The following is a 12,823-nucleotide window of genomic DNA, read 5'->3' as shown; positions in this document are numbered from 1 at the left end:
GATAATGAACATTAAAGATCAGCTATACAGCATGTGCCTAGGGTATACTTAAATGTAGAAAAGGGAGATATCAAAACATTGAGCGGAATCGTCGAGTGTGTAATTTATGTAATTTAGATGATGTCGAAGATGAGTTTCATTTTATTCTTAAATGCCCTTGTTATTCTGTTTTGCGAGCAAAGGGTTTGAAAACTCATTACATTAAAAAGCCAAGCATGTTTAAATTGATAGGACTACTGAATGTGAAAAATACAAAAGAAATAACAAACTTAGGGAAATATATAAAATTTTACAATTCGAGAAGAACCCAATTATTATAAAAAGCTTTGCTGAACTCTCCAAACCTATGATGCTGTTTATATTTGTAATTGTGTTGTGAGTATGTGTAATGTTGTGTATTGTTATTTAGTATTATGCACTGTAAATATTGCACTTTTGTTACTTGTAACTGATGAGTCGAAAGACTCAAAGTTATAAAGAATTTGCGCTTGCTTTGCTAGTCTTATATTGGTCTGCGTTTGGTCAAAGTTAAGCCCAGAGCTGGCTACAACTATCTTTCCGAAAACCTCTGTGAACTTAGTTACCACATGTCTTAGTGTTGACTACTTCCATCGTCAGATGTTAACGGCTGTTTGCTGAAATATTTCAAAATTCCCAAATGGAATAGAACTAACAATATACTTGATTGTAAGCTAAAGCAATATAGAAACAGTTGAGACTCCAAGGTCAAGCGTTGGTCAAGGTTTTTAAGGTTTGATTGGTAGGAATTAACTTTCCACCAATACGATAAGGTCATACACAATGTAAAAGGGCAATAGTTGGTCAAGATGCACGGTATTTACTAGATTATCTGTAATGTGAACATAAATTGTATCATAAACTATTCCAAAACGAGTTCGAACCGAATGCTATGTTGCTACATACAAATATGTCCACCTGACAAATTTGTTATTATATAAACTAAATTTTATCAATTGGAAGGCTGCTGTATTTGAAGGTCTATACATAGTGCAAGCTGTTAGGCTCGTTAATTGGCCTTAACCATTGAGCTCACGGGATACTATTGGTTATGCTCTCATATAGCTCGTCGATCCGATCCATTTTCCGTGTATTTCCGGTAGTACCAATACACTAAGGTCCCCTAAATGCGAATATAATTGTAATTCTCCTTGAACTCTGTGCCCAATAGTCAATAACTTACCCATTACTTGTATGTACGATCAGGGCCCCGTCTGTCAGTCTGACCTCACTTAAACACAACACGTTAATTCTGACGCGATTAATTATGTATACAAATTACCTATTTACACAAGTAAGTAAGGTTTACATAGTAACTGTGTAAGGTTGTAGGACTAGCGTTATGCATTGAGAATGACATGTTTGTAGAATTAATCTTTTCGCTGTAAAACTCGTGTTGTGTTTCCGTCCGTTATCAATGTGCTAGAGGAATGCTATTAAATGTATGTCTTTATAAAAGGAATGACAACATTTGAAACTCATTCACCATTCTTTTTATATTTGATAATAACTTCCCATATATGTAAGATAACCAGACTACGACCAACACAACCAATTAGATCAAATTAGCAGTAAGTTTAACGACAGCCTTAAGTCCCCTGATAGCCAGGTAAACAGGACAAATAGGAATTCAACAATACGTTTATGTAGTTCAATAAGCCGTTATCGGCTCTGCTGCCTTTTTATCAGAGTCAATATTTGGTACTCCAGTAGAAAACCCGAGCTCCAGTTATGTGATTGATTTACGTGATAGAGCCCTGGTCTTATCCATCGGCTCTAAAATCCAAGTTATGACAGACACACAAGTTCTCGTCACTCATAACGCATAGTCAGTTCAGTAATATAACACTTACACGGACCATCGTATCTTAAAGTCAGTCTTCTATGAAATTCCTACAAAATAAGATAGAAATGTTTTATATGTTTTACACCAAAAGGCACTACAATAAAAAGAAAGCAAAACAAAACTACACGGCATGTCGTGTATATGTTCATTTACCATGAATAAACCTAACATATGATTCACATAATTTTATCACGGCCCTTCGATTAATTTAAAGGTAATCTTGTACTTGTGTTTTTATATTAAAACTTTAAAACCGGGATAGGTAACACAATTGCATGAGCTGTAGATAAAGGATAAAAGCGCGTGATGCATACTTTGTTTCGTCAATCACCGCCCACGACTTCATATACATATTTAGTGGGTAGTGAGGAAACACAATATTTTTTATAAAGATAGTCAATATATATACATGTACAAGGTTAAGATTGTAGTTCATTCCTGGTATTGAAACGAAATCTATAGATACAAACCAATGAAGCGTACATTGATGTGATTATAATGTTTAAACATGAAAATTTGAAATTAAATTCACCTTGTCGGATAAATGGAGTTTTTACGCGGTATGAATGGTGAATTTGGCATTCATTTGCATTTCAATTAATTTCTGGCAGGATATCTAATAGACGTGATATTTGAAAGTCAAATTTTGTAATTGATTTGTTTATTGAAAAACTCATCGAACGGTGGCACATGGATGTGCAGCAGTGTCGTTTCGTGCAGTACTCATAATCAAAAATGAATGAATACCTGTATCACTGTAAATATCTCATGGGTAAGTAATCAAAGTTCCCATAAAGAGTTCATTAAAGTATGTGTAATGGCTTGTGGTGCAGATGTTAATGTATTGAATCGATTAGCTCGCCACGAAAACGAAAATCTCAGACAGTGATTATGCAATTATTTATAAATATCCCCGATTTGTTTTGAGCGTTCAGTCTTGTCATCACAAAATATAACAAACATCAATAAATGACGAATTGAAGACATTTTGTGAACCATGGCGGACTAAATGACGTCATAGATGGACGTCAGGTTTATGACGTCATGGATGGACGTCAGGTTTACATAGCGTCAACATTTTCGTAATTCGTTCTTGTTTCCATTGACCTATGTGATCAATGCTGTATTTTGAAAGTCAAGAACCTCTTTCCAATAAAAGGAAACGAAGAGGAATTCCAAATGTTATTGAAGATGCCTAACAAAACAGATTCTGAAAACGGTACTCTAACCAACTTCTGTCACTTAAAAACAGTAACCTAACCATCGTCTGTCACCTGAAAACGGTACCTAACTATCTTCTGTCACCTGAAAACGGTAAGGGAACCAATGTCTGTCACCTGAAAACGGTACCCTAACCAACGTCTTTCACCTTTTTATTGGAAGCAATAACCATTAATACCTACGGCACAATAATTCCTGAAGGATTGAGCACTTTAAAAACATTTTGTTCTTAAAAGCTATTCTTTTACTAATTTCCACTCTTCTTGTTTGGAATGCTGTAGATAAATCACTGCTCTCATTCGATTTAATTGAAACCTAATTAACATAAAATATACATGTAGAGTCATCACCGCCTATATATATTGCGACTCGGTGATTCATAAGTTAAATATAAAGTTTGGACATCCGTGTAATGTCTCTGCGTATAACCCTTTCAGAGCATACGTTATTGACACTACTGCTTGCAACTATAGATATTATATGAATATCATATCATATCATATCAATTCATTTTCCCTAGTGAAATATTGAAAGTTATTTATTTGAAAAAAAAAACAATCAAAACACTGATTACAATTTACCATGAGAAAAAAATACTAACACGGAAGCCTGACCCAAATGTTCAAAGTCTGGTTAGCTTAACGAGTCTAACAATTTGATCGGAGATCTGATATGATTTACAACCAATTCGTTCCCTGTTGATATGTTTTTAGACCTTTTAAACCTTTATATTTCTAGTTTGATGATTTTTGTGATTGCCTGTTTTAACGTGTTGTTTGGCCCTAATTAACTCGCATTGTCGATCGGCCGTAAAACTATACAAAAACAAACAAACAAACAAAACATAGGAGGAAACTCATGTCAATTGAATCATGGTGTCAGCGTTTCCAAGTCCGAAGTTAGGCTAAGCGATTTGCAGAAGGTATAAAAGAACCAGGGTCACCTCTGACAGTGACAGTGATTAAGTACAACAAACAAAGGGGAGTTTATATTTTATCATTAGGATAAGACGTGACACAACAACTCTGCATTTGTTCATGTAACATATCGTGAAATATCAAAATATTAGCCACACTCGCGAAATATATTTGGGATTACTGGAGACACTATTAGATATCCTCTATATCTAGCACGTTTTTAGAGAATCAACTTTTAACAAACGGTAGGCGTATTCTGATGCACATACCGTTTAATATGGAAGTAGCTTTGTCTTAATACAAAACGTTTTAGGCAAGTACAAAATAGCAATATATTAGAATTTCAAAATAGTGTTTAGCCTAAAAGTATGTCTATTTTATATTGGTGTTGGAAGATTGCGTTGATGAGGATCAATGACGTTTGCTTTGTTCTTTACATAGGTTGGAAATAAATGTTTAAACTATTTAACTAAATATTAAAATTCACCGTATGATTATTCAGTTTTGAGAGTGACAAATTGGGCTCCTGGATCGTAAGAGACAATCGGGGCATTAATTGGCGTCTTTTGCTGTAAACGTGAATAGGGCATGAAAACTACCTATACCGCATAATGTTTGACTGATTCTTTTTATCACCTATCGATGGCGTTACATTTACCATGGTGTTGAAGCCGGTTCTGATGCAACCCGGACCCTTTGGAACTGTGTTGTGAAGACCTATAATCAGAAACAAACAAACACATAAACGAACAATTAAATACTAGTACCTACAACATTATGTGGTTTATGTCAAACACACATGCGAATCTGTTCCTGTGTTGATGACCGTCCGCCATTGCTCTTGCTACTAATCCTGTTCTAATTAATGTTATCCTTTTCATCTAGCTTAAAAACGAAATTATTTCGCTTCAAGTTGCATGGAATTATCCTGTAAACGTACCTAATCTAAGCAACATGAAACATAAAAGGCTATGAGATAGTGATGAACCTTATAAATAAGGTTACTATACCGGTAATACTGACTTACGGTCTCGTAAATAATTAAAAAAAATATCAAACAAAAAAATCCATGTTTTTCGCTGTACTTTCAGTAGCACACTAATGTTATCATGAAAAGAGCTGAAACAGTTTGACTACTTAACCAGGTTAATTAATGACAATAAATGAATACAATTCCCGTTATATTGTCATAAACGTTCCGTAATATAGTGACTTGATTACCCGCCCAGACGTCAGCTTCCCTCCCTCCCCACCGATGGGGAACCACGTGTATCTAGGTGTGGTCGGTCGTAACAACTGGGGTCATCAATAATTATTCACAGATAAACATTTACACAGAATCTGACCGACGATTGGCCTTTCACCTAATTAGTGAGATTGTACTTACCGCGTTGTCGATATTAGGACCATAAACACTGGCCATGAGTGTTCGGGATAGAAATCGGAGGTGTGGGGTGCAAATATAAAACAACTTCCATCGCCCGATGTGAATAATAAGCGGCTTCCGTGATCGTACTTTGTTAATTCTCGTCTTATTTATAATTCACGAGGAACGGTTGAGAACACGAACCCCCTTACTGACATGCCTACTGTAGTGCATTGGTGTGTTTCCGGTGGCTCCTTTTGTCTTTCTGTTTGTGACAGGTATATATATTGACTTATCAGGTTTATGACATGTCTTGTGGCTGAACTATATATAGTTGCAGAGTCTTGGGATTACAGGTACCTCATGTCAGTGCTCTTTACGTAACGGAGCATCGTTAAATATAGATGACTCCTGGTGGGTTTAGTAAAACCGTTTTTCAGAAGGTATGTGTACGGGCCCTAAAGGTGAAGTGAAAGAAACGCCCAGTAGTGTATACTAGACGCCAGAAACTACATTTGTACGGACGTTAACGTTGCTGGAATGTTATTGCAAAAAATCAAATATCTAGTAGAGTGAGATAACCAAACATCGACATCATGTTTACATTTCTTCAGTATAGCTTGTGACGCAACAGAAAGGGAAGTGTGTGATTCACAGATAGAAAGACAGGTGATATCCGTGGTGAACAAACGGGTTATTACGGCTATCTCAAACAATGTGAGAAAAATGAAACAATAAAAGAAGGAGAGTGGTTTAAAAGTTTCCATAAGAAGCATCAACTGAAAATGGTGAGATGTGGCGAAAGACCTCGCTCGCATCCATTGATGTGCTGATTGGGACTTCACATCAGACGAGACTGGTGATCTTTGCTTTCGGTTTTCCTGATACGCCTATATTCTTGAGTTATGGCGATGTTTCCCCTGTGAACAAATTATAAGTAATCATCGAAGGATAAGTACAAAAGCGAATTTCATGATCATTTTGACAGGATCGTAAATCTTCAGATATTATTATTTCATGGGAATTCCGATGAGAGGAAGATGATGTAAGAAATCCACGTTGGTCGTTTGAAACTAAATAGATGAATAATTGATAAAGCTCTGATTTGGTTTCTATGGAACTAGCATGTGTCTGACTTTTGGATTCCTTACAAGTCCTACACTGGTCGAACATATGTGGCAAGCATCAATGTGATCTGTTGGAAATGTCGAAATCAAACGACATTTTAGTTCTTGGATAATGAGTTCAGAAGTTCGTACGTATAGGTCTGCGCATATCTTTCATTTGGCCGATATTGTGATATTTATTTCTTACCAAACCCTAATAAGTATACCTTACAGTAACTGTAGTGTCCAATAACACACCTAGGAGTAATATCAAATGTGGGTTTTCCAAGTTTAAGGATTACTGTTCGCGGTTTCTTATTCACTTTCGAACATGACATCTGGCTTAGTCGGGCTAATTCCGATACTATTCTTGTCCTAAGCTTACATCTGCAGTTATTGAGCTGTTTATTAATTAATGACCCCGTTTGTAATATTATCGTGCCTAGATTGACAGGCGCCCGGCAAAGAGGATACCAGAGGATACGAAAGGATGCCAATACATGCTGTGATACCTTACCGCCTACAAGGATTCTGTGGAAATTATGAAATTCTATAACAAACAGGTGATATTGGGAACGTAACGAGTTCAGAAAAGTTTGGAAAAATAATAAAATGTCCGAGGAGCGACAACGACTGCATTTCTCCATCTTAGTTAAGTACGTTTACTGTTAATGAGGCATGTGATAAACAAGTAGAGTATGTGTCCAGGATCATCCTCAGGAGTAAGTCAGTATGACACCGATACCTGTATAGATCACTTAGTTTGATACTCTAAAAAACGCATACGGCATTTATCCACACCGACGATTCACTGTAACAATAGACATGTGTATACATGAGTAGGTGATTATGGAGGGTCACTCGAACGCTGGTTACCCCTGGAGTTACTGGGGACGAAGACAGAGAACTATCTTCACGAATGTTGTTCTCCCGGTACGTATGCTCACCAGCTGTATTACGGTATATGTCTATAAATTATACCTACTGTCAAAAGATAGATTTAATAAGACGATATGTGATCCGCTGTAATATACATGTATATAATTGCTGTAAAACGATATACATATTCAATGGTGTCTTCAGTAATAACAAATATATTTCACTCGTGTGGCTAATATTTTAATATTTTTCACGAGGGCGCATTACTGATGACACCATTACATTTTCTATCTATTACATTTTTAAAGCATACAACATGAAAAATGTAATGCATTAAAAAAGGGCAGAAATCAGAAGCGTAATAATTTCCGACGTTTTCTGCTATTTTCTGGTACAATTGCTTATAAAAATGTTATTTAGTGTATATTTATGTAAATACTTAAATGTGTGCACCAAACATTTACCATAACAACCACTTATTCTACCGTCGCTTCATTTGAATCTGAACAAAAAAAGTCGTTGCCTTTGAATGCATCGAATAGAAGATACCGTTATGATTGGTCAATACCAAAAAGTGATATTTTCACACTGTTACAACAAGGACTGAAATGCATCTTTTATTTTTACATTTATGACGGTTAGCAACATTGTTCAGTTCAAAATAATATTTTATGATGTTCGGCAATTTCAATCCTAGATAAATCTGCTTTAAAACTATACAATAATAAACCGATATAACCATGTTTTAAAATTATATTTCTGTTGTTGAATGAAGGATGACACCATTTTCACAGCATCGTCATTGCTTAAATCATAATCTCGTAAAGGTCGGTGATTTGTGATATTAACTCAGTGTTTCTATTTTCAGAGACATCAGGGTAACTGTAACTTCACAATGCTCTGTGCTAAATGCAGTACTTATTCTTGACGATTTGCCCTCACTCCATATTGTTTGATGATGAAAAACCATCGTAATTTGATATCTCAAATAACAATCAATAAAAGAACTTTCATTTCTATGATATAAGGTTATACGAACCTGAACACGTGATATTGAACGAGATGAAGTCGAGTTTATCATCACTTTTTCGTGTTTTTGAGGTCCACAGACCTCAATAAAAGTCTATAAATGATAAATAAACACCATGTTTTACAATGAATGAACGTTGTTTACTTATACAATGTATAATATACATGTATATACTGGAATTATTCAAATACGATTACTTCAGTAGCTACATGAGTTATACCCTTAACATGTACGTATAGTGATATTGTAATAAACATGCTCTAATGATATACACATATATGTTTTTTTGTTTTTGTTTTTGTTTTTACTTTTTTAATTATTTTTTTCCAAAATTTTATGACATAAACATATATATATACGTACAATGTACATGGGCGTCTAGAAACGCCTTTAACTAATGTACATACTGTTCAAAATATTCGATCAAGTATGAGTATTCGTCATACATATATATTAACAAATAAGTATACATTTACATTTTTGATATAAAAATAAACTTCCGGATATTCTTGTAATTTTTGACTTTTTAGTAGCTACATGGGTTATACCCTTAACATGTACGTATAGTGATATTGTAATATAATATTGGATAGTGATATTGTGATATTATAAATATAGTGATATTGTGATATACATGCCCTGATGATATACACATGTATTCTAAATACGATTAAGTATTTGTTAAGGTTCGATCTTTCGTGTGGCAGTAGCACTTCATTGACGTTCTTTTTTGTACCAAAGAAAACACTGACATCTGAAGTGCCATACATGTACATTGATCTGCAATATATGTGTGTAACCTATTACAATAAGTGGGTCAGTTTCTATAAGACATCTCTATTCATTGTCAAGTATTTATATAACCAATAGCTGATCTTGTATATGTTCATGTAAGACAATATGAATCAATATTGTGACGGCGATCCGTTGGTAACCTTTCCAATAGGCCTGTAGGAAAGCAAGGGTATTTGTTTTGTCTGGCCAGGGATATTATTGATACCGACCTCACCACGTGGTCTACTGAAGCTTAAAACTGCCCTATACAGTCCTTCGTATTGAAACATCCATACCAGTTCATATATTTGCGGTGTGAATAAATATTTACCTGTAATTCTCGTGTATTAGTTACAAATGTCGCCGTACTCTATTTAACTGACTTTGAAGAGATGATACGTCTACTATACACGGACATCTTCAATGGAACTTAACACGGCCCATTGGAGTGTAAGCCCAAAGCATAACAAACCAGTCTACCAACACAAACATTTGAGGTACGGGGCAATCGTTGATTTAGACACGTCGAAGCTATGTCTGATGTACCTGTATGATTGAATCTCCGTTTTGACTTTTGAGTGAAACCCTGACCCCGGCAAAGATAACAAAACCATTTCGCTGCATATTGGGATACCTATTCAGTACAGTTTATAAATAATTCGTTGTGGAAGATTTAATGGTTTCATACCTAAAGGAAAGCTATGTGTCTTCATTAATATTTTAAGATCGTTCAGGAAAGTGGAATAATGTGCGTCATAATAACGTCTGTCACTGTTTTCTAGCAGTTTAAATTCCTGTTGGTATAGGCGACGTTTGTGATTGAAAACTCGACTTTCTTTACGTTTGGAATTAGCCATAAATGTACCAACATTTCAAACGTCTGTTAATTAACCAGAAACTATGGTTCCTGATGGAGTGACCAGAACTTCGTCGCAGACCCCATCTAGACAGCTAGTGTTAGGGCTTTGCTGATCTCGCGTTACACATTGTTACCAACCGCTATATGACAACGTGGCTATTTAATTGGAAATTGTATTATTCCTTTGGCAAAAGGTTTTTTTCAGTAGCGTGCAGTTTGTGTATAACATACAGCTGTATTGTATTGGGAGAGTGTAAATATTCCCACCCACTGTTTGAGCCTGAGGATTATAACAATCTCGGAATGTCCCTAATACCTGGAGTATGATGAATGGTTTACATTAAGTTAACCAAACACATGTAAGGTGTGTTTGATCTCGTCGAGGCCTACCAGTACACCGGAACAGGGATTACATATGCCTACACCTGTCTGTGCTAATGTAACGGGCGGTAGTATGCACGAAGACAGCGTCCTATGTATACGGGTACATAACAGTTTGTATACCAACCTTTAAGTCAATTATAATCGTTCTATGATCCGTACAATTTGGGGTACATATTGGATACTTCCCGAACCTGCCCTCAAAGAGGTTTGGCCCTTGAGCAAATCTCGATTAATTCCTGTTCATGTCAAATGCCAATCATTTCTGAATTCCTTTTCATCGGAATTAAATACCATCGATTAAGGAAATCTATTAGTGTGATGTAACGCGCTTTTACTTTAAGGGTAACTGTTGGCTCTTTAACCGTTTGACCCGTGCGTGTACGTATTGGCACTAGTTGAAAGTTGCTAACTTATGTATATATACACGTTGATGAAATTGATGCATTTACAAGGTGTGAACAGTATTATATCTGTTTATAGAAGATATCCATCAAGTACGTCGTTAGACTGATGTGTTAAATACCCAGGTCTGGTTCCTACGTAACTACCATTGTAAAACATTCTATACACCATACACTATGTTCTGTTGACACAAGATGCCATTCATTTTAATATCACTTTTTAACATCAGAATGAGGGAGGTGCTTTCAAGCATCCATATCATCCCCAGAGCACATAACATCATATTACTGTAACTATAACACATGCGCGTGCTGAAAATATATTCAAAGCACGAGGTCTGGTAAAACGCAATTGAATAGAACATATACTGCAAGTGTGACGACATTGTGTATGGGACGTCACATTCTTTGTTGAAGCCCTATCCATGACTGTTTTTTCCGCGATAAGACATATGTGACGCCTGTTGTGTTTTGACACTGGAAACTCTGTATTACATATATAGCCATGCTACATTTTCCTGGTATTATTTTGCAGACACCCAATGGAGTACAAATTGGCCCTATCCGAGTTCCGGTGGCCAATACGTACGGTAAGTTGTCCAATTCAATGTATTGTAATATGACATCTGTACACTATATGACGTTACTGAAGGCTAAGAATACGTCAAATTAACGTCACTGTACCGAGATCGGGACACTTTTTAGATAAATATCAATGTTTTTTATAACATACTATCAATTCCAAAAAAGTTTGTTCATTTTTTATAATTATGTACTATCCACTTTTCATGTCTATTACAAGTTTATATATAAAATACTACCAGGGTCACGTAGTCCCAAGAACCGGCGTTACTGTATCCTGAAAGGAACACTTCGGTATTTTGGCGAATATTTGGGGATAAACGATATATATCGACAGAAAAAATTGCATAGTTGAAATATTTTAGAGTCAACGAGGGTTCTGCTTAAATTTCTTCTCCAAACTAGCAATAGTTTTGCATAAGAGGTAAGATATCGTATACGATTATATCATATCGACTTTTATGAGAAATCTACATGTATTGATATATAGCAGACATCTTATAAAATACATAAGATATCCTATATATAAAATATGTTGTCTTGTATAGGATGCCTTAGGTTAATTTCTTTGTAATATATCTTAAATGCATTTTTTTATAAGATATTGCATTTAGGATTTAAGACATATTTTATCCTTAATAAGATGTGTTATATGTTTTAGATAAATATCAATTTTTTTTTTATACCATACTATCAATTCCCGAGTCAACGAGGGTTCTGCTTAAATTTCTTCTCCAAACTAGCAATAGTTTTGATAAAATAGACTTTTGAAAATGATATCCAAATTTATTATATAATATAAGGCTTATGCAGTGCAATAAAGGGGTGCAATAAAATTGATATTGAACGTGTGCAATAAAGATGCAAATGAGCGCGCGACACCGTGGGAACTAGGTCGTATTCCGACGCACTACTACTACTATAGTATAGGCCTACTACAACATGGCTGACGTAAACATTGGGGATTCTGTTCGAATTGACGGCAAAGGTAGGGGCACAGTACAAGAACTTGTTCCAATGGGATTTGCAACATTTTATAGAGTTTTAATCGAGGGAAGTGATATTGAGGTTGACTTGCCAGGTGATCGGTTAGAGCCAATACCCCAGACTATGACTCAGTCGTCCTCGCTACCACAAAAGCAGACGACACCCAACCAAACTCAAAGGTTTGTTCCGGTCCAACAAACGGAAATTGGGTCATTCATTGAACAACAATCAAATAAGAACACTCTACTGAAAACGTGGAATGACATGAAAGTATTGAAAGCCTTTTTCGAAACTCCAGAAATCAACGAATCCCGAAGTATTCAAAACATACCCCCTCCCGAATTATCTCCGTTGCTTTCCCAATTTTTCATGAGTGTCCGAAAAGTGGACGGTTCTGAATATGAACCAAACAGTCTCAGATCTATGATGTCAAGCTTTGATCGCCAGCTACGC

General features: G+C 35.7%; 1 protein-coding gene across 4 annotated transcripts in view; it reads left to right on the top strand.

Moving 5' to 3' along the window:
- Nucleotides 1-12,823, top strand: part of LOC110451950 — a 99,020-nt gene that overhangs the window by 66,286 nt on the left and 19,911 nt on the right. For 3 of the 4 annotated variants that reach the window (XM_021500190.1, XM_021500191.1, XM_021500189.1), the window contains exon 2: nt 11,337-11,391. In XM_021500190.1, coding sequence (XP_021355865.1) covers nt 11,337-11,391 — 55 coding nt within the window. Of the gene's footprint in view, nt 1-9,751; nt 10,501-11,336; nt 11,392-12,823 lie in introns of those variants that run through there. The other variant, XM_021500192.1, reaches the window with a different exon arrangement.

The sequence above is a fragment of the Mizuhopecten yessoensis genome, unplaced genomic scaffold, assembly GCF_002113885.1.
Source record: "Mizuhopecten yessoensis strain PY_sf001 unplaced genomic scaffold, ASM211388v2 scaffold6307, whole genome shotgun sequence".
Lineage (NCBI taxonomy): Eukaryota > Metazoa > Mollusca > Bivalvia > Pectinida > Pectinidae > Mizuhopecten > Mizuhopecten yessoensis.
The sequence above is the reverse complement of the archived record's forward strand: the minus strand, read 5'-3'. Positions and strand labels throughout refer to the sequence as shown.